This window comes from Hetaerina americana, unplaced genomic scaffold (genome assembly GCF_022747635.1).
Source record: "Hetaerina americana unplaced genomic scaffold, ioHetAmer1.1.p SCAF_89, whole genome shotgun sequence".
NCBI classification, from domain to species: Eukaryota; Metazoa; Arthropoda; class Insecta; order Odonata; family Calopterygidae; genus Hetaerina; species Hetaerina americana.
This window is the reverse complement of record NW_027287527.1, coordinates 1,176,291-1,200,368: the sequence shown is the minus strand read 5'-3', so window position 1 is coordinate 1,200,368 and position 24,078 is coordinate 1,176,291. Positions and strand designations below refer to the sequence as shown.

Genomic DNA, 24,078 nt, shown 5'->3' with positions numbered 1-24,078 from the left:
TTCCAAAGTGCACTAAGGCGTATGTTACGATGCAGCAAAACTATTGCCCAGAAATAATCAGAGCGACAAGTGACTGAGCGTTAGTAGGTTTTTTTCTACAAGCTACATGGATAATAATCCCTTTTTCAAGGTTTTGTGCCTCTATTTTTATTGCCTCATTTTCCCGAAGTGATCCAAGCGACAAACATTTGCATGCGCAAATATGTCGGCATTGACCCCTGTAGCATAGAAAATAATAAAATAGAAAATTTATTAATAAAAATAATTTCGAACATTTGATGGCTCAACCAAATAAAAATCCCGCTTACAGAAGAGAAATTACCTAGCTTGAAATTTTGTCGTTCTATGTTGGAGTTTTTCTGATTTATTATAATCTATGGTATTCCGCTACATGACAACATTTTGCGTTTTTTTATTGAAAGCATTGAGAAAAAGCAATTACCCTTCCGAGACTTCGTATTTTTTTCGGGATTGACTAATAAAATTAGGAATGATACAAGAGTTTGAAATGCTTTTTATCAATCTGAAAATACATAATCCTACATCTACTCGATAATACAGGTATTCTACTATTCTCTGTCACTTTTAGTTGAGCGGTAGGTAGGCAGATGTTTTGTAGCGCGACTCTTGGCTAGTCGCGTAACCCTTCTAAAGAGAGATGAGACGCTAAGTTCCTTTCACTCTTGCACTTTCGTTTGGCGCAAGACGCCGACAACCTGGAGGCATCTAAAGAGAACAATACGGCTGGACGATGTAGTGCGTTGTATATTGATTATAACCTGTGTGTTCACATCGCATTTCAGGACACGCACAACCCAGCGAAGCATTAGCATCGGGGTAATACTATTTGAAATGTATGCGGTACGACAATGGGCACCTTGACCCACTCGCAGATCCACCATGAAGAGAAAATACGAGCCTCACTATGAAGAGTGAGGCTTCCCAGTAAGAGAAACCTTCTGAGGGAGTGTCATATCCAGTAGGTGTGACGTGAAAACGAGAGTATTTTGAAAACAGCAGTCCCAAGTTAATTTTATTATTATTAAAATATATCCTGAATAACATGTAGAGTCATAATATTTTATGCACCGTATTAAGAGGTGTCACCCAAAAAATTACAACCGAAACAAAATTTATTTTTTATTTTTCTTTTCGATAACCCAGCTGGTTGAAAAGCTAGAAGAAAATGCTTGGTTAAAAAGTGTTCGTGATGGAATTTTATTCAAAATGCGCTTTGACCGGGCTTTCTATCTGTGATATTCTTTTTTTTGCTTGTAGAAGCAAACTTGGTATATATACCTTATGATCAAGGGAGGGGGAGTTGGTGAGAGAGGAAGGGAGGGTGGAGGTGTAAAAAGGTTAAAATGTAGCTGGGAAGAAAAGAGAAATACATCTTTAGGTGTCAATCGTTGACTTGAAAGAGTGGTAGGTCTAGGAGTGGGGAGTGGGAGGGACACAAAATTTCGTTGGCAAGTTCATCTTTCCAACGGACACATTTCAAAATTTCTAACTGCTTCAAAGCATCGAGCCTTTGACATTTACTTTCAAAATTAATAATTTTAGTCACAAAGTCACTTTTGTGGTCACTTTCGATAAGGTGCTTTGCAAAGAGGGATGTTATGATCTTATTTTTTACACATGTTTGGTGTTCTTTAATTCTTCCTTTAAATTTCCGTCCTATTTGCCCAATATACTTTGTGTTACATTCTGAGCACTTTGACTCATAACATAACTCACTTTAACTCCACTCCTCTCGTTTTTGGGGACTTTGTCTGGAGTGTGAGAGATCAGGTTCTTAAGGCATGAAACACTGTAAAAGACACATTTAATTTTTCTTTAGGAAAACTATTGATTGCTTTTTGAGAAGTAGTCCCTAAATATAGTATTATTCGCCATTTGGCAGTGGGATCTTTTAAATGTTCGCGGTTTTAAATGTGGCTGAAGGCTATTTTTGCAAGTTTCTTCCGGTAAAATTTTTCTTCCGGTAAATTTTACCGGAATGCATCCGCTGCAAAGATGAACTTGCCAACGAAATTTTGTATCCCTTCCACTCCCCACTCCTAGACCTACCACTCTTCCGAGTCAACGATTGACACCGAAAGATGTAACTCTCTTTTCTTCCCAGCTAAATTTTAACATTTTTACCCCTCCACCCTCCCTTCTTTGATCAGAAGGTACCAAGTTTGCTTCTATGAGGACCAACTGATGATGACGTTCAACGTCGAAACCTGGGCCTTGTTTTTTAAATAAAGTGTGTAGAATTACAAAGTAAATTATATCATTTCAATAAGATTCAGGCGAGATGTAGTGGAAGTTCGTCATTATGAAAGAAACAAAATGTGCATTCTTCCACAGATTTATTTTTAACGTACAACTCGTTTCAGTTCATCGAACCATCTCCGGGTACAAGACAAGACTGAACATGTGATACATCATATTTTTACGTGTTTGAGGAAGGAGGGGGGAGGAAGAAAAGAGTGAGGAGTAAGGTAGGCGAGGATAAAGAGGGGAAATATGGAAAACCCAAAGAAACAGAGAAACTAATGAAATTTCTTAGAAAGGGCTGATATCAACCGTGTTGATATCAGCACTTCCTTGTTTTTTCGCGAAACTTCAAAAACAACAACGTAAGTCCTTACAATCACGAAAACGAAGTCGAGCGTTTCGGCGTCCCTTTACCACCCGCCGTGGTGGAGCGGCTACCAGTACTCGTATATGGCATATATGAGAGAGAGGTGTTAAATACTCCAGCATACTTTCCATTCGTTTGTATTGTCTTTAAAAATTAAAACACATAGAATTTAATCCTTAAATAAATGAAAACCCCACGCGTACTTCTGGGAAACAAAAGTAAAATGTTTTCCCGATTTCGTAAGGCCTATACATTCTCGAGTTTCGTCCCTTGAATTCTAAATTTATCTTTTTTTATTTATTATTAAGAAGTAACAAACAATTATTGAAATCTTTCTCGAGCCTTCAATAATGGTATGAAAACCATTGTTTGGTGAATTCTTTGGGCATGATCACCGAGTAAAATAAACTACAACCAACTTGCCGTGAATGAACTTACATATGTTAACTTCTAAGCCCAAAATTTTCCGGAATTCCCTTTACTTGAAGCATTTTTTAAATTTCATAAAAATATATGTTTACACATTGTATTCAAAGAACTACACCAAGAAATGTTTGTTTACGTTATTTCTACCTCGTTACTGTATCCACTGTTTCGTTTACGTAAAAACCTACGCATCACAAATGAATAAACAGAAAGTCCCTTCATGTTTAATTGTCAAATAACATTTTGGTGGGATTATATGTCCCGTTTTCATTGCAGTGAAAAATCCAAGAGTTTAACTCTAGGAAAATGTTTACAACTCTTATGGTCCACGTTTTTATAATACCTCGTTTACTTAGTATCTGTCATTGCTGTAATAAGTACGTTAATATTATTGAAACATTTACTATTGACAAGGACGTAGGTGATAAAGTTTTTTAGACAAGTAATATCTGAACTTCAAACTACTGATGGCGGAACGATTACCGGGAATTTTACCCGACGACCAAGTCGCAATCCGCAAACCACAAATTTAAGGTAAAATGCCGTGCACAGAGAACAAATAAAAAAATTTTTCTTTTCTAAATAGAGCAATTGTTGATTGGAACACCTTACCTGCAAAAATATTCGAGCCCTTTCCAAACAGAGTGTATACTTTTACGAAAAGATTTAAGGTATATATGTAATAATTTGATTGATGTGTGGTGTATTGCATTATATGTAACAGCTTAATTTTTTTTAATTTTTCTTTTTTTTCTTGCTGATTGATGGATGTAAATGAGATGGGGATTCGCTTGTTTTGTTAAAGAGATTTGTGTTTTGAAGTCTGATTTGATGTATTATCTTTCGTGATTATTTGGGACTTGTGTGCCACCTGACACTGTCTATCAGCACATCTGTATTTTTTTAATAATAATAATAAAAACAACTATCGGGAGTGACTCGTACCTGGAAATTAGCTCGAAACAACAACTAGCATTGGGAATGAATATCGGCCGCAGACATTCTGATTATTTCGTGAAACGTTTCCTTTGTCCGGACCAATCGTCCGCGTCCCGGGTAGCTTGTTTTCCGTTTGGTTTTTGGTTGAAATCTTGAATCGAAATTTACTGAGATGGATCTGGAATTCCCCATGCGCCCGGCGCTTTCAATCCTCGGAGAACTGAGCCATTCATGATGTTTATACTGGGATGCGCGACGTTCACGGTGATATCACATTCTGACCCATACCAATAAAACAAGCGATGAAATCAAACATTACATTGCGAATACTTTTATGTCGTGCGATGCCTCATTTCCAACATCGATAAATAAAATATCGAGCGGAGAAGAATATAAAAAAAGACTATCTGTGTGTGTATCATCCGCAACTTGGATTGGAGAAATGGCATATTCACCGTCGAGAAAGTCGCAGCGAGTAGCCAAACGGATGAGAAAGGTGAGACGTCGCCCATTCACACCGCTAAGTCGACATAAAATATTTCAGGACATTCATCATAGGTCGCAAAGCACTTATTTATATTGGTAGCAGTAGCAGAACGTTTAGAGGATGGCAGTTGATGGGAATCGGAAAACAATTTAGCAAAGCCGCGTTGCTCTAAGGAACTGAGCACTTCTACAAGCACCGTTTCGCATTTGAAAAAAAATGCTTTCGCATTAAAGTGGATAAGCTTTCAGCCACGGTTTAGCCAAAAAACAAAGAGAGTGCTCCCTTAAACATTTCCATCACTTAATTGGGTGTACGAAACAAGACACATTTTATCTCTTGAGCGTGCAATATCAATTCTTGGTGCGGGGCAGAAGAAACCCGCCGCACGTGTTGCTCTGATCGATACGGCCTTCCTCGACTTTCATGTGCGTGTATTCCTATTTATTTTAACATCCAAGTAAATTGCGAGGATGACTTCACATTTTGAAAGGGCAGCTACTCATTGATTTCCCCATTGGGCTGTATCCACCCTTTTCCAGTTAACCTTACCCATTCCCCAATGCGATTCAAAATGAGAGAAGTAGGAGGTGAAGATAAGTGATGTTTTCTGAGGATGCAATAAATGACGATGTGTTTAACCTTCCAATCTGTAATAAAACTTACTGCTATTGTTTAAACGTCCTTCTTTTAAATCAATATCCTTATCAATAAATGAGTATAACTATGGACGACAGTCTCGATAGAATATGAATGTATTTGGCTACGTTGTTTATTATCAATTGAAATTTTCAGTCCTTCGCGATAGTGTTGAACTGCTGTTTTTCCTATTTACATCAAATGTTACTTTGAATGATTTCAGTGAGAAACTAAAAATAGACATAATACATCCCCATAAAACTTATTAACTTTGTGCATTGCGTATTTAAAGCAATATTTTTGTCAAAATTGAATAATCCTCAACTAAAGACATACCAGCCATTTACAGGTATGTATGCATGTGTGTGTGTATGTATATAAATGTGCGTGTGTGTATATATATATATATATATATATATATATATATATATATATGTATACATACACAGGGTCCGACAATAAGTATCGTGACTGGTTCGCTGTAGCCTCAACAGAGCGGTGGATGGGGGTCCGACAGGTCGGCTCGGTAGAGGGGTCTCCCACCACTCAGGCGTACTTTAGTTCAGTCGCCTCCGGGCTGCGTCCATATCAGTGAGGAGACCAGCCTTTCAATCGGAACCGTCCCCACCATTATAACAGAGGATCTTGAGGTGAGGAAAGTGTGCGCAAAGCTGGTGCCGAAAGTCTTGAGAGAGGAACAAAAACTGTCCCGGGTGGAAATTTCGCAAGAAATTTAGGACAGTATTCCGGAAACCGACTTCCAGGGGGTTTTTGACGAGTGGCAGACGTGCCGGACTAAGCATGTATCGATGCAGGAGGAATGTATTTTGAAGATTATTAAGTAATTGTAATGATAACTGCAATAAAGTTTGATTTTTGGAACCAGTCCCGATACTTATGGTACGGACCCTATATAACCATAAACACAGTAATCAACCCGAAGTTCGGTTTGGTAGGTGATGGTGGAGTTCACCCAGTACTAAGCAGTACAAATAATCCAAAGCCGAAGTAGGCGATTTAAAATCACATTGGGGATAGGGTAAAGGAAAAACATGTGATGATGTCTTAATAGTTTCTTAAAACATATTGTGCATTATGCATGACCCACATTACATACTTCTATCATGACGCTGAAGCCCGCCAATGTCTTTTGTTTAATCGGTAATGTTTCTGTGCAATTTAATTCTTCGTACCTTTAAGTATGTTAACTCAGTCCTGCGGATAGGTATAACACACTTACTACGCTAAGCGTAATTAATCGGATTCGGAAGATGCATATTGTGAATACTGTCTTCCCACGCGGATGGTCCTGGCTCGAATTCTGGGGGGATCGAGATGGTGAGGTGGCTATCTGGCTTCCCACCCAGAGGGCCCGGGTTCCCCAGCGGTACTGAATATTTTTATTGGTATCTCGATCCCTAATTGAGGTGCTTTGTGGAGGGCACTTTGAGTAACTACGCCGTCCGTCGGATGGGACGTGGGACGTTAAACTGCGGACCCCTTGGAGCCTTTCGTAAAGAGTAGGCTAATGCCGACGCCGGGTTTCTCTCCAACCAACATCCTTTCCTGTCCATCTCTAATGGCACAAATTACCTCCGCTGTCGGTCGCCTCCCCTAAATACTACTATTCGAATTCCGGAAATGGAGGATCATACGGCGGTGTTCTGTCAGCTCACTACTGACAGATCAGACCTCTTGAGTTTATCGAAGACAGAGAGTATCAAACAAACGCCTTGGATTGGAGCAACTTCAGTCACGAGGAGGGTAAACCAGTGCCCTCATCTCCATAAGGGCAGTTTGGGAAGGACAAACGGAACCGAGTCTGTCATGGCCAGTCTTAAAAATTCCATCGGCCACCGATAAAATTTTTATGACCGTACAATATCTCGGCGGATTAGACCATCCTGATAAAATAGTGGAAATAGATACTAGCAATGATACACTTTTTAGCCTCGCTCTTCTATCGGACTTGACCACCAATTCAACGCCACATTTAAAAACCCAAACATATTTTACAGAGAGATCCTATTGTTGTCATGCTATTCCTTTTAAAAACACTTAAAAAACAAAATAGTATTGCCCAAAAACTACATAGTACTTGGAGTCTCTTGTGTCATGGTACTTAACGTAAATCCGACGCTGGGATTCCCTCCACCATCTCCACCCAGCTAAAACATTTTTCTCCGCCAAATTGACCATTTGTCCCCAACGTCGCATGCCATGACCTCAGCTGTCGTTCCCTTTCCCGAACAACTATTACGGTCACTTGATATCAGAGGCGGTTCCAGGAGATAAATTCGCTGTTTCGCAAAATACGCGCATGGCTGACCTCTTTCATGCGTCATCCGTGATACTATTACGCTACGCCAGGCAGAAAAGTTTTGTGAAATTAAGTCAAAGAAAGAAGACGAGAAAATACGGAGCAGGGTGAAAATCTCACAGCGAACATTATAGGACGAACTGTGGCTTGAATCATGGGTAGTAATAGTATATAGGGGAAGCGACCGACAGCTGAGGTCATTTGCGCCATTAGGAATGGACAGGAAAGGATTTAGAGGGTGGAGAGAAACCCGGCGTCGGCTTTAGCCTACTCTTAACGAAAGGCGTCAAGGGGTCCGCAGCTTAACGTCCCATCCGACGGACGGCGTACTCACTCCCCAAGTGCCTTCCACAAAGCACCTCAAGTAGGGATCGAGATGCCTCTGAAAAATATTCAACACCGCCGGGATTTGAACCCGGGCCCTCTGGGTGGGAAGGCAGTACGTTAGCCCCCGCACCATCTCGATCCCCAGCTTGAATCATCCTATCTTGAAGTTTATTCACAATAAAATGTTTGGTTCAGGTTCCATTCGCAATGCTTTCGCTTGGAGAACCTAAGCCGCAGAAAACAGTCGGCTGTCAAATAAAGCCTAAAAAATTATTTATAAATGATCGGTCTGCAGTTTAAAGTATGAAGGACACACAAGACTAACCATTGCTGCATTTATCAGTTACGACTAACAAGACATGAAAATGGGCTGGGTTTTCTATCACCCCACACTACAATACACCCTTCTGCAATTCCGCACATGTACTTTCTACCTACCTTCATTCCGCCCGACATTCCTATTCATTTTCTCCCCGAGCCTCGCTCGCCTAACGTTTTCCCCTCTATCACAGCCTTCAACATTCCATCGCCAAACAAAATGCTCTGAATTAACCTTTCTTGCATTATTTAACTTTCTTCCAACAATCCTCTCTCCCCCCATACTATGCTTAATATTTCTTAAATTTTTCTTTCTGCCAGTTTCCATTTTTCCACCCTTTGATCCAGGAGATATTGGCGGAAATGGCAAAACAAGCTAGTGCAAGCTCGTACATACACCTCACGTGTCTTCCACAAGTATTTAATAGGGCTGTACGATGCCTGATTAAGCACATCAGAACGGCTAACCGAGGAAATTAGCATGCGATTAGGCCTGCGATATCTGGTCTGGTAATGGAAACGTAGGTATGCATGCGGACGTAAATACATTTGTAGGTACGTTCCGTCTGATACCAAGCGTTGAAGTTGGCTGCTGATTGGCCGGGGGACCGCGACCACATCATTAACTCGTTACGAACTGTGGATAAGGTCGCTGACAACACATTGTTTTGTACGCAGCTAAGTGGATAGGGAATGAACTGCATCTCGTGTATGGGTAATCATTTTTTTTCTGAGGAACACACCAACTAAAACTTTTTCCGGTGAGAATATAACTTTGCGATTCAAAACTTGGCTGGAGGAGAATACGTAATTTTTTGTGGGAATACGAAGTGTTTTTTCCCTTAAAAGGAATCATTTCCACCACGTAACACCTCAAAACATCTAGATTTTGTTACTCTTCTTTTTTTTACTGGTGGCATCTACCGAGAATGGACGCAAGGTGAATTTACACACACGTGAGTTGTACCTTAAAACGAATTCAGCCGAGACCAAATTTTCTAGTACTCCTTGGACGTCAGAAACACACGCTCCCGAAGCCATGATCCCAAGTCCGGATGAGCAAAAAATACGGGTAACCAACTTGCTAGTTAAACGGTATTCTTTTCATATTTAAGCCATATTTAAACATTTCTTTGCGATGACATCTCACGTGTTTGTTGACAATTATACCAACACAGATGTCCACGTGCCATTTTTCAATATTATATCAGAATGAATTGTGGAAATTGCAATTTTAAATTGGTCAGTTTACGTTCTACAAAATATTAAGATTTTTTAAAAAATATATCATTATTTAGGTTTAGTAGAATTTTCGGAAACATGATCAAGTTTCAATATGCTACTAATATATCAAATACTGCGCATCCACTTCCATTATACCAATAGTCACGTCAGCACGTTTATAATAAGTACGTACATACTCTATAATACGTAAAAACAGTTAGATATTTATTTTTATTCTGTGGTGATATCGAGCCGGTGTGGATTATTACATTTTTATTGGTTCTCATCATCAATAGCCACACAATAGTTCATTTGGCACGAAGAAGAAAGCATCGCATGGGAAATTTTATAAGGGATTCAATTTTTTTTTTTTAAGGTAATCTACCGGTTAAGGTAGGTTTTTCGATGGACATAACTACCAAACAAATATTTTATTACTCCTAACAAAACACAAAATTCATCATCCTACTCTATATCAGGTCCCTCTTCATCTCTGAGTACTTTCTTCCTCCCTTCATCCCGTCCAACATCCCTATCCTGTTCCTTCCCTTTCCTCTTTTGCCCAACATTCTACCCTCTATCACAGTCTTCAACATCCCACTGCCGGTCAACACCCCCTTCATCCACTTTTCCTGCCTCCATAGGATTTCTCCCAACAAACCCCTCTCTTCGCCCACCATACCAAGTACTTCCTCATTTGTTTTCTTCTCTGTCCATTTCACCTTCTCCATTCTTCTCCACACCCACATTTCAAAAGCCTCCAGTCTACGTCTATCCTCCTGCTTCAATGACCACGTTTCCGCACCGTACATAGCTACGCTCCATATCAAAGTTTTTACGAGTCTTTTCTTAACATCCTTACTCAAAGTCCCCGTCATCAACTCCCTCCTCCTTGTGAAAGCCTCTTTGCCTAGCGCAATTCTTCTCCTTACGTCCCTACTACTTTGACCGTGTTGGTCCAAAACACTACCGAGATACGTAAACTGTTCTACCTGCTCTAGTTTTTGCCCTCCTATTCTAATGTTAAGCTTAGCCTTTTTCTTTCTAGAAAATCGCATAACCTTTGTTTTCTTAATATTGATTCTCATCCCATACCTGTCGCACTGAATTTCCAATTCACTCAGCAATGCTTGCAGCCCCTTGGCTGACTGACAAACTAAAGCTTGGCCATCAGCAAACCTAACTGATTTTACGAATTCCCCGCCCACTTTCATTCCTACCTCGAGTTCTTCACATGCCTCTTTGATCATTTCCTCTGCATACAGGTTGAACAGCAACGGTGATAATGGGCAACCCTGCCTTACACCCCTTCCTAACACTGCCCATCCTGACTCCCCGTTTCCCACCCGCACCTGAGCAGTCTGAGACATGTACAGGTTGCGGATTAGCCTCCTTTCCCTCCAATCTATTCCTATTTTCTGCAATATACTCATTAGTTTTTCCCAATTCACTCTATCAAACGCTTTTTCGAAATCTACGAAACAGGCAAATACCTCCTGGTTGTGTTCTATATTCCTCTCGATTAATAATCTCATTACTGCAATGGCATCACGCGTACCTCTCCCCTTCCTAAACCCAAACTGATCATCCCCTAAGTAATCATTTGCCCTACTCTCTATCCTTTTGTTTATGATCCTGAGAACAACTTTAGCTGCGTGGGATATCAAACTTATTGTCCTATAGTCCTCACATGACGTGGCCTTTACCTTTTTCGGAATCGGAACTAAAACTGCTCTCACAAAGTCTTCCGGCCAGATTCCCTCCTCATAAATGCTACGGATCAGCCCATATAGCCTCTTCCTCCCACATTTTCCTAAGCATTTTAAAAGTTCCACGGGAATGTTATCTACCCCCACGGCCTTATTTAGTTTCATCTCCCTTAATGCCCTTTCTATCTCATTGTCTAGTATGCCTGGACCTAAGCTGTCTTCCTCTACGTCATTTTCATTTTCAATGTCTAACTTTGTTGGTCTGAGTTCTTTACTATACAGTTCTTCTATATACTCCTTCCATCTCTCTTGGATCTTTCCTGCGTCAACTATTACCTTACCCGCCTTATCTCTAACTGTTAGCATAGCTCTTCCTTTCTTACTTCCCGATAACGATTTAACTTTGCTGTACAGCGCACCGATTTCACCCTTCCTCTGCAGACTTTCCATATCCTCGCACTGCGTCTTCCACCATGCGTCTTTTGCCTTATTTGTTGCCCGCCTCAATTTATTGTTCAATTCTTTGTACTTCATTTTGCCTAATTCTGTATTTATATTCTTCCATTTTCGCCGCTCATCCATCTTTGTAATCATCTCATCCGTGATCCATGGTTTCCTAGTCCTTTTAGCGTTAACGGTTCCAATAGTGTCTTTTGCGGCTTTAGACAACCCTTTTTTGATCATTTCCCATTTTTCTTCGATAGTTATAAGCCCTTTACCATCCTCCATGATTTTCTCTACCGCCTGTTTGTATTCCTTCTTTTTCAACCCATTTAATGCTTCTACATTCCATTTTCTAACTCGCCGCCCCTGCCTTATCTTTTTGAAACGTACGCTACATTTCATAACAACTAAATTGTGGTCTGAGTCCGCATCCGCTCCCGGGAAGCTGTGGGAATTTATCACACTGTTCCTAAACCTGTGTCTAACCAGGATATAATCTAGCTGATATCTTTCTGAGTCACCTGGCATTTTCCATGTATACTTGCGTCTTTTGTGGTGTCTAAACTAAGTGTTGGTGATGACTAACCCCTGTCTCCTGCAGAACTCAACTGCTTTCTCCCCGCGGTCATTCCTCGTGCCTAAACCGTAGTCGCCCACCTCATCACCATCTCTTCCTTCGCCTACCGTCGCATTCCAATCCCCCATCACTATCAAATGTTTCCCTGCAGGAACACACGCGATCATGTCCTCTAACTGATCGTATATCCTATCGACCACTTCTTCCTTATGGTTGCTCGGTGGCATGTATACCTGAATAATAACTAAGTTCGTCGGTTCTGCTTTTATCTCCACTAGTAGTATTCTATCCGTTACCTGCTCTATGTTGACTACGCTTCTTCCTACCTCTTCATTTAATACTATGGCAACCCCTCGTTGGCTCTCGTCCCCACCGCTGTATATTATTCTATACTTATCACTCCAGTAATCCCCGCTATCTTTCCATCTCACCTCGCATAGACCTAAAATATCTATATTTTCCTTTTCCATTTCTCGCTTAACATTCTCCAATGTCCATTTCCACATCATTGTCCTAACATTCTACGTTCCTATCCTAACTAATTTCGTCTTCTTCTCCTGCATCTTCTGTCCTGCTGCTGCTGGTTTTTCCTTGCAAAGGTTTCGTCGGATGACAACCGCGGAAGACTTGCCTCCCCCACTGCCGGGCACGACACACGGCCGATTGGGTTGAGCCCCATAGTTGCTAGGACTCAAAATCTCTGTAGTGACCATGATATTTATCGTGGGAATGATAATTGATGTGGTTTCCCGTTGCCTTCCTCAATAGCGTTTTTAATGTGACACCATCACTTATAGACCGCCCCTCTGGGGTCAGACGCCATTGCAGCCGCCTCACTGAGGAACAGACGCTGCGTGGACTACCTTTCGTCTGGCTCCTAACCTTCGACCTATCTGGCATGGGTGACCCTACCAGGAGCAATTTTTATTACTCCTGCCAGCACAGCAAGGGATTCAATAATAATGAGAAAATGGTCCTCATAAAAATTCAAACGACCGCAATGCCAAGGAAACATCACCTGTATTGGTAGTTGATTGCCGAGGTTTAAAAAACAAAGTTGCTAAATATCATCTCCTTATTCAAAGTATAAGCGCAGATATAATTATTGGAACAGAAAGCTGGCTATCCAGTGATATCGCCGACCGGGACATTTCATGAAAAAGATAATTCAATACTAGAATTAGATCAGCAAAACAAAGGATTCTTTTCCCAAAACAACGATCGCTAAGTTGTCATCGGTAGAGATTTCAATGTCACATCTATTGATTAGAGGACATTTAGTTTTGAAACGGGGAGTAAAGACAAAGATACCTGCGAGTCGCTAATGAATTACTTTACGTTGAACTGCTCGCATCAACCTGTAACTTCACCAACTAGGGGCGAAAATATTCTTGATTTGTTAGCAACGAACATTCCCGAAAAAGTCTTGACTACAGAATCTATAAAAGAAATCAGTGAACAGTGGGCATTAAAAGCTAAGTTTTCACTATATGGGGTCAGAAATAAAAACCCTAAAAGAAAAAGTTACTCGTTTTAAGAAAGAGGACTACAATGGCCTAAAATGCGTGCTACTGAGTCAATTTGCAAGTTTAAAGAAAGATAGTTATCACCGAAATACTGAGGATACATTTCCTTGAGATCACGCGCTCAAGTCAACAAGTTCATTCCCAGTAAATTTCTTAAAAGATAATACGGAACGCCAAAGGCTATGACATACCGAGATGAAAAATATTAAGGATTATATCTGTACCGAAAAAGAAATTAGACCATTTGAGATTACAAGATATCTAGGGGAAAAAGCGAACTCAAAAGGAAAAAAATTAACGGAAAATTTGAAAAAAAATCCGAATCCATTTTGGTCGTATGGCAGAGAGATTCAGGGAAATATATGAACAGTTAATTCACTCAAAAACCATTAATCAAAAGAGTAACTAAAAGGTTCGGAAAAGGCTAACTTATTAAATTCCTCCTTTCAAAGCGTCAAAACATTTGCTGAAAAATATTAAGCCTTATAAATCCTCCGGGCCCGCTCGTATATTTAAGGAAATAGCGTCGGAAATTGCACCTTATTTAGAAATCATATTTAAAAAATCGCTACTAGATCACAAGGTTCCCAGTGATTGAAAAACGGGTAACGTAACCTGGATTGTGAGACACCTGGATGGTCAGCAGTTATTGATGAAAAATCACCGCGGTATCCGAAAGGGCAAATCCATCGAGACGACTTGCTTTTTGTTCATGATATCCTTATTTCGGGGGAGAGAAATGTTCCAGTGGACGAGGTTTTTCTAAATTTTAAGAATACTTTCGACAAAGTACCTCACTGTTAATTGCTCACAAAGCTAGAAGCATATGGCATAGATAAAAGAGTGCGTAGTCATACATTTTTGGAAAAAGAACAATTCCCTCCCGAACGCCTACTGCATCGGGAACACCGAAATGGAATCTGTAGACTCGATTAAATACCTATGCGTTACCCTCACTCACGACCTCTCCCGGGTGAAATATTTACGGGGAATGCGTGGAAAAGCTAAAAAATAAGATTTATTGGAAGAGTTCTGGGTAAAAGTGATGATAAGGTCAAAGAGAAACGTTAACTTTCGCTGGTTAGGCCTCATTTAGAATATGCTGCTAGCATATGCGATCCTCACGAAGTTGAATTGATCGCTGAATTGGATCGCGTGCTGCGTAGAAGAGCTAGATAAGTAAAACGTTGGTATGATCAACTTAGTAGAATATCCAAACTATTGAACGATCTAGGATGGGAACCACTCACACAGCGAAGGTCAGATTACAGATGAAACGTCTTGCAATAATTGGAAGAATGTCTCTTTAGCAATTATGCTGAAAAGGCATTATTGCCCCCAGCGCAATACAGTAGGTGAAATCGTGTCAGTAAAATTAGAGAGATTAAGTGTAGCACAGATAGATTTAAGATGTCATTTTTTCCACGAACGATAAGGGATCAGGGATTAAAATGCTCGAGTCCAAATTAGTCTTTTGTGCACTCACCCCCTGCCACACACACTAGCGGTGGCTTCCAGGGAACTAAAATATTTTTAAAAAGTACTATCCTTTCCTATTTCCAATTCTGTATTGTATCCACTAGTATCTTGATCGCCACGCTTTGACAGTCACCACGACTCCGTAAACGCATCGGATGACGACAGGCCGTTCGGAAAGGCTTAAGCCAGAAGTCAGTGTGAACGGCTTCAAAAGCGAAAGGCCACTCTACCGCTAAGAACTTATTTTGCATAGCGCTGATGTTGTTTTGTAATATCAATACCTTCTAACAATTACACCATTTATTGACCGAAATCCAAATCAAACCCTAAACAACCATCCGTATTATTTCATTCGTAAATTTGAGTGGTATTTGCACATTAATGTACCAGGTTACTCTTCAAGATTAACCGAAACATGTTGTGCAATACAACTTGTAGGCATACTTGAATGTATATATATTTATTCATGGAGAGAACATTAATGTAGCTCGCAAACGAGTGTACCCACAATTCGCGCTGGTATAAAATTACTATTATCGGCAAGTTGTATTCAATTGTTGACATCTGCACGTAAACTCGATACATCATCTCGATAGCGTACGGTTCCAGCCCCGGCCCCATTCACCTTTCAACGGACGCCACAGAGGCAACGGTGTACCTTTCCTTGGCTTGAGGCCGACACCGAGCTACTCGCCTTACACCGTCTCCCGTGTACACTTCTTTTATCAGACCGCTTTCATTTTCTAGTGCTAATAATGCACAGAAACGACCTCATACTGAGTAGGTCATCCAATGAGGTTGACCTACAACTATGTAATTTTGATCCCCTTTCCTGCGTGAAAAGAAAACTTTTGGGGGCTGGAGTAAGCGGTCAGTTGTCTAGGGTTCGGCGGAAGGGAAGGCGAAATAATTGTAAGATGCAACAGTTTCAGAATGTAAAAATCATTCGCCTTGACCGGGAATCCTGGCCATTGCGAATGATTTTTACGCTCTGAAATTGTTTCATTGAAATGCATATTAGCGGATGACTCCGTTAAAAGTTACTGTCGCGGCATCTCCTACAGTCTCTTGGATTTGTAAGATGTTCCATGGCATGACATATTGAATATAGCACAGTAGTAGCCTGTTCAAGTATTTCGAAGGAATAGCTTCTTGCGATTATAACTGTTTATTGCACCTGGAGCAACCAAAAGAACTCGTTCACCTTCAACTGGATGAAAGTAGGCCTCTTGCTTACGTTTAATTAAAATAAACCATTAGGCCAAGCTCTCAAGAAAAACCACAGCAATCAACCCGAAAGATTGGTTTGATAAGTGAAGGCAAAGTTCACCTTATACTAAGCGCGTGAAATACACACCATCCAGGTAGGAGTTGTCTTCCCTACACCGCCAAGCTCTTTCTCAGGAAGATCTAATAGCCGAAAAATAACGCAGCTCGAGTGAAGCTGAGCCCGGAACGGAACCCGGAATCAAACTCGGACCCTCTGGTCAATAACTTGCCCAGTGATATACCCACTGAATTAACACACGCCCTCAAGTTCAAATAGGCGAAAAGTAAACAAAAAGCTGCATGAATTCTTTAACTTCACAATGTATAATGACTTATTACTACGTTATGCATTCTGGATTGGTCAAAATCTATAAATATTGACGTTTCTTTAACCATGAAATAGGTGTCATTAAAAGTTCAGGGTGCTTCTTTTCCGTGATTTTAAATTCACGATTCCAAACAATTTTACCAATAGACCGTTGTTTAAGAAATTCCTGTCAATAGTGACAATTCCCTGACTTAATTCTCTCCAATCGAGTGAGGTTTTCCTGTTAGCAGCTCTCCATGCGTATCGGCTATTAGACGCTTTATTGTGGACGATAAATAGGATTCATTTAATTTTTACAATCGTTACTAGCTCTCTTCCCTAGATGAACTTTCTATACACAGGTGAATTTCGTCAATTTGGCTCCGACGCCCTGCAAGGAACTATATTCCATAAATAATAGTTTGGATTTTTTTTCCGTCTAAATCTTTCTAGAACACAACTAAACTAGCAATAAGGCAGCGATTCGTGTATGGTTCACCGAAAAGTGAACTCATTATGTGAACTTCGCTCATTCACACACGTCTCGTAAGAGCGTGCAAATGGAAACAGAGGACGATCTCATAAGAAAAACACATTATTAGAACTACGGATTGATCTGCACCTACATAAAACCAACATGAACCAACTTGTGAGTATGTGGCAGGGGATCTCACGACATTTTCGATTTGAAACAGGTAACTTTGGACATTTAACGAGTGGTTTTGTGAAATATTCGCAAGAGAAAAATATTCATGATATTTCCCCTAAATATGTGAAAGTTTAACGCTATCACATTAATCAGATAAGTTCAAGGGCAAAAAGAGTATTCAAATCTAGAAATGCACGAGTCTAATTTATCTGAGTGAACCGGAGTGATTATGATAGAAATAATGTGTCGAGTCTCCGTAATTTCCTCTGTACCAAAAATTAACCGGATACTACTCTGTAACGTTAGAACATTAAACAAACATCGATGATCTACTTTACACATCACCTAGTTTCTTAATGAACACTTTCGGAATGCTGAAGCCACAAATTTACAAACGCAAACGAAATAAATTACCTAATGTTTTGCCCTTACTTTTTCATTGCATTTCCATCCACCTGTCTAATCAAACGAAATTCCTTTATGGTGGACCCTGATATTCCCTTAAAGAACCACATATTTTCCTTGCAGGCTGCCACACAGGGGCACGACAAGAGTGTCTCTGGAAACCAGCCCCAAAACACGGTCAAGTCACCAAATTGCTCTTTGCAATTTGGTGACTTGACCGTGTTCTTGGAAGAAGTACGCGGACCTACTCGCCGAGGATACACAATTGCATACACAAGCTGGGAAATACATGTATATGCTTGCATTGTGATCTCAGACACTTAAATATTGACCGGTCTCAACTAAAAAATGGTGAGAATATCTAACATATAATTAATGAAATAAATATTTAGTATTCAAGTAAGTATCTACTTATCTTTTGAATTGGTCGGTAAACTTTTCCAATGGTCTTCTGCAAATATACATAATAAAAAACCATAAACACAGTAATCAACCTGAAGATCGGTTTGGTAGGTGATGGTGGAGTTCACCCAGTACTAAGCCCAACGGCGTGTGAAATTCACACATCAGGGTAGGGGGGCCAGTTCCTTTCCCTGTGCCAGTTATAATTTCCCAGAAAGATCTGGTACCTGAAAAATCACATAGCTTGGGTGGAGCTGCAGGTGCCTGGAGAGGCTTTCCCGGGAATCGAACCCGGACCCTCCGGTCAGTAGCTCCTGGACTACCGCGACCATATAATATAGCTTAAATTTAACAAATTTCTTCCATCAAAATCCAACTTAGTATACATCCCACTAACTTTAACTATGATGTACTCGTATTTAAAAGTTTCCTCCAAAGGCGAAAGTAAAAAGTAACAGCGCTGCTTTAGCCGCATTACAGCTGTTCCTAAAAGTCTATCAACGCTGAAGATGCCCATTCCTGCTGCTTCTAAAGAACAATGGCATCTTTGTCTATTTTTCGGTTTAGTTATTTATCAAATACAATCGATGACGGTAGTAAAATTGTAAGGATATGCATTACTTTTCCAGCAATTCATTTTACATTTGCAATTAACCCACTCTCTTTCCGTTCACCGTCGCCAAATTCTCATGCAAAGAGCTTATGTGTATCATTTAGTATGCGAGCTGATGTACATAGAACCTTACGTTTTCTGTATGAGCATTGGTTTTATGTAATAAATCAACTAAACAGCCTGTACGAATGGCAAAGATGTCGACTCATGGTAGCCACATTTGCTGGCGCAAAACAGTGAAGTAATAACTATACCCAGCCTCCTTATTATGTGTAGTTTAATCAACGTCGGTTACGCAATAATTGCAACTATGTCATTCACATCTGTTATCGTGTCGAGGTGTGTTAGGAAGAGCGCTCGCGTTTTGAACTTTCGCATTGCCGCGCAGTTTGAGTAATGCTAAGACTCGCTGTCTTGGAAAACCGACGTCGACAATGGCATCACTATTGCTTTCAAACCCAAATAGATTAGCGTCAAACACATTGAGCTGATATAACTGAGAGACCTTACCCCGGCCATCTTTCGTAGTCTTCCAATAAAAATATCTGAATAACTACTTTTTTAATCGCTGTCAACCTAGATGGTTCAGATCCACACATTTTTCATCTGGGACACCGTGAGGTCCGTCCTGAAAACGATTACATCCTACACCGGCGGTTATGCCGGAGTTAACACGAGTTCATAGAGAATTGCACGGTGAAATACGGTTTTTTTGTGAGCGAAATATGGCTTTTTTGAAATCTACGAACTCATTCCATTGTCTCAACACTTAGGAGCTCCAAAAGGTGGTATTGTATTTATTATTCAATGTGGAAGGTCCTTTGAACTTCAGATGGTGCAACATAAGCTGAAAAACCGTGACTTAAGAAGACAGAGATTTCAACCTCTTCACAGAAATAAAGCAAAGCATCAGTGAAAAAAATCTGTTCCCTCCGCAACGGCTCAAATTGGTTTAAGAATTATAAAATGTTCTTCTGGAACATCAATGAAGGCAAATTCTTGTGAGAAAGCAGAAGTTACGCATTGAGATCTGGGCCTTAGCTATAAGTGACACGGGGCACGACAAAATATTGCAAACCTTTCTCGAGAACGGTTCGTGGAATCATTTTAATGGCAACATTGGAGATTTTAAATCACGCTCCAGGCTATTATGTATTGATATGTATTTTTCGTTTTTAAAATAACCCACTAATAAACTGCATTACTATTAAGGCTAAAAGGAACATAAGACTTTAAAAAATACACGATTTAGGTGTACACAAGCCATCAATGATTCCTGCATCGCAGATTTGTAATTGCAGAGGAGGGAGAAGTGTATGAGCGATACGTTTGACAGGAATATTTTTTATCGTGTATCAGATCAGATGGAAGGAATGTAATAAGGAAAGAAGTTTGAATGGTGCCTGAACCATTCATGCCTCTGAGTGGGCAAACGTATCGCCCACGTATTCGGATGACGCAAGCTATCGTGACGGCGGATGGAAGAAGACGCCTTTTTAAAAACCAAAGGCGCCATGTGCAGGGCAAAGGGACTCCTCTCTATCAATGGAAATAGGATCCAACGACTGGCCCCTAAGTTCGAAAAATTCACGGGAGGATTTGCAAACAAGTATATTGCACTGGAAAAAGCAAATTTCATCGATAAATGTCCGTATAATTTAGGCAGGCAATTTGGAACCACACTGAATACACGGTTTTGCCAAAAAACAAAATAAGCTGCGGGTGAATATTGCACGGATGCTATTATAAGAACCCCGACATGTCAAGATACAATAAACACTTGAACAAAGGAAATGTGTGTTCAATTTTGGGAAGAGGATACATGTCATGAATACCCACGTAATAAAATGGTTTGTGATATGGTGCAAAGTATGACATTTCTTTGAGATGGTGAAATATGTAGAATTTCGTCAAGAAATTTAAAGGAATACAATACACACCCAACAGTGGGTGCGTCCAAATAAAATAAATGATATTTCCATGCAATGTTTCTCAACTTAGTAGAAACAATCGTTCCACAATCGCATTAATATTGCCAGAATTAACTAGCGATTTAAGCTTTCAATAAATGTTGTTCAGCTCCCAAATATGTTGGCCAAGCCGATAACATAGTATACCGCTTACGCAGACACAACAGTGATATTTTTAAAACACTACTGTTCAGACTGCAAACAGAACAGATGGACAATTTTAATTATAAAGGTGCCTTGAGCACGCATAGATAGCATACGTAGGAGAAACGTAAGCAGTATAACAGATCACACGGATCTCAGAACTGCCCAGATATCGAGAAAACTGAGAATTTAAACTTCCTACCTTAAATTCGATGTTCTCCTTTTTCCAGAGTGGCCTGACCTCCTTTAAAACAGCTATTGCACCGTCTAACAAAAGTGTTTCTTCGATTGCTATCGGGAGATGCGGCACAGTAAAAGCCATGCTTCGCTCAAGCAGCAAGAACTAAGGAAAACCGTCGCTTGCTTGCGATTTTATCGTGCGCCTTGACCTTCAGAATGCCAATCATTGCACCTGCTTAGTGTTTATGATGCTTCATTAATTAACCTAATTTGCCCAAACATACAATTAGGTATTTGGCGCAAAAAAATATTACAAGACTGTTACCCTAGGACCCCTTAAAAGGGTACACACATAAAACTCGTGATTCATCGTTTGTCACGAGAGTGCACGATCAATTGTAATAAATACTGAACTTAACATTATTCAAGTGTGTTAATTTAAAACGTTATTTCACGAAAACAATGATTGATATCGGTTAAAAATCTTTCAGTTCAATCGCATGAGGAGTGCACCACATTGTGAAACAAATGTAAAACAAAGCGCAAAGGTGTACTATCTTAGAGGCACAGGGTACGGGACACAGATAAACACCCAATAAACGTCATATTTAGTCGCTTATTAAATTCCCGCTAGGGCGGCGCTAAAACCATATGGTCTTTCATGTGTGGTATTCTGTGATGCACGTAACATAATCACCGACCCCAAAAGTTTAGACGGCATTAATTATCCGAGAACTTACGATCAAGTTTTATCCATTATTGTCATCACAGTAAGAGCTCTCAATGTGTCAAGTAGGTCACTGGCAATTTCTTCTGTGCCTCGATACTTTTGGTATAGTATAAACGCCGTCTCGCTTTTTGGTACATATTTTCAGCTAACTTAAATAATGAAACTTTTCCCATCAATAATACTCTCCAAATCTCTCCATTATGCAAATTACTATTTTGAAAGTATGATAAAAATCATGAGGCATATTTCAAAATAATTGCCTTCAATGCAAATTAATGGTTTGCTTCTTTTAAAAAGCCTTCTGGAACCTCTCATCCATTACATGCACACAATAGAAATAAAAGATTTTGGTTGACCATCATGAATATTTAATAAAAATGGGACCTCACAGTTTATTAAGGTAAATCACCAAATAAGCAAACAACTCCCCCAAAATTTATAATGAAAATTCACCAGATGCTGGAATCACCTATTATATTGGCTTCATAAAGAAGTAAAACCGGGAAAATTTACTGACTTTTATACTATTGTAATATTGTATTAAGTTCACAGGTGGGTGAAAAACATTTAGCACAGATGAACCTCCTCACACATGATAACTAGACAAACTATGCTAGTGCCTTCTGATGTAAGAAAAATGATGATGAAAAGATTTAAATATGCCTATTTTGTTATTTGCTAATGGAAATGAATACTCCTTCACGAATTGAAAAAATATGCTGGTCCTATCCCTATCCTGAGAAGAAATTAGCCATGCCAATATATTATCAGGAATGTATCTTCCCTAGATTTACTTCAGGTTAGGAACTCCATTTATGGTGACATTTCATTGTCTGAGTCATTACTCATCAAGAATTGGAAGAGATAGATATACAAACATTGGCAAAAATTTATTTCATCACCATGATAGAAATCCAAACAATATTTCACCAATTCAAATGCAAGAAAAGCAACTGATCAATTTATTAGCATGCTAATTTGCATATCACATTCTAATTAGCATGCATATGCTTCTTCATGGAAGCAAACAATAATAAAATAATATTCCAATTTAAAATTCAAATTCCATTAAATGGTAAATTTAGTTAGGACAAATTATTATTATTATTACATACAAAAACAATCATTTTAACAATCAAGTCATCCACAAAGAGCAGGGATTTAAGTTCTGCATTAAAATGCATAAAATATCAGCAAACACTGATAGAGATCATAATATTCATGATTGAGAAACATGACCCTTTCAGAGCGATGTCTGTAGCTCAAACTTACATGTTTATAGCTTTTAATAAGTATGAAGATGCCAAATGGAACACTGACACAAAAAAAGATTATCCAAAACACAAACCACTTCAATATTTCGGTGGTCCCAGCCACCTTCATCTGGGTACAAGGACTCACTGACCACTGAATAATTCCCACAGTGTCATAGTCAATTTGTGTGTTCTATACCTTGCTAAAAGTCTTAAGTCTCACTTGTTCTTTTCTAAGGCCTGCTGCACCCCTTTTCTTATCATAATAATTTTTTATGAATCTGGTGGATTTTCGCTGAACTTTATCTAATTCTTTTATCAATGCTTTCTCCCAAAGATCCCAAATACTTGTGGTATATTTCAAATGTGGCCCAACCTAAGTGAAATATTACCTCTCTTAAACTATCGCTTTATATTTCTCCGCCACTCCTTTAATGAGATTAATTTCTTTAATTCACATCCACAAATTCTTCTGATATATGCTCCCCATGAATAACACCCAAATATTTAACTTGATCTGCCATAGTTAACACATAACCTTCTATTTCATTATTTCATGCAAATATGTAAACTACTGGTGCTCCAAAATATCAAAACTGAGAATTTGCAACTAATACCCATTCCTAGTACCAATCTGATGTGTCAAAAAATCTAGAGTAGCTTGCAATCTGCAGGGGCCCATATTTCCGTTTGCCATCGTGGCATCTACAAATAATGTAACGTTGCAAGTACCACACAATTTAAAGCCATTAATCTATATTAAGAATAGTAGCAGCCATGTTACACTTCCCTGGGGGATGCCCAAGGTTACATCTACCTCCATTGAGCACAACTCATCGATGACTACTATTTGTTTGCAGTATGACAAGAAGTCTAATTAAATTCATCATTGATACCATAGCATTTCAGTTTGTGTAACAGTTTTGCTGTGTAGGAATTTATCAAAAGCTAATTTTAAATCCAATCTTGTATTGTTTTTTCTGGATTCAAGAATATTGTGAATAAAAAACCCATCACAAGATTTGCTCTTCCTAAATCCATGCTGTGTCTTAGTATCTTACTAATATCGAGAAATCTCATAACATTTACCCACAATAATGTTTTAATATTTC

The 24,078-nt window shown here is 39.5% G+C and overlaps 1 protein-coding gene across 1 annotated transcript in view; it reads right to left on the bottom strand.

The window, feature by feature from the left end:
* eas (ethanolamine kinase 1) overlaps positions 1-21,517 on the bottom strand; it is a 46,148-nt gene extending 24,631 nt beyond the window's left edge. Inside the window, exon 1 of the mRNA XM_071597407.1 lies at positions 21,006-21,517. Within this exon, the coding sequence (XP_071453508.1) occupies positions 21,006-21,125 (120 nt within the window). The 5' untranslated portion in view covers positions 21,126-21,517. The remainder of the gene's footprint in view (positions 1-21,005) is intronic.
* Between the last annotated feature and the right edge of the window lie 2,561 nt (positions 21,518-24,078).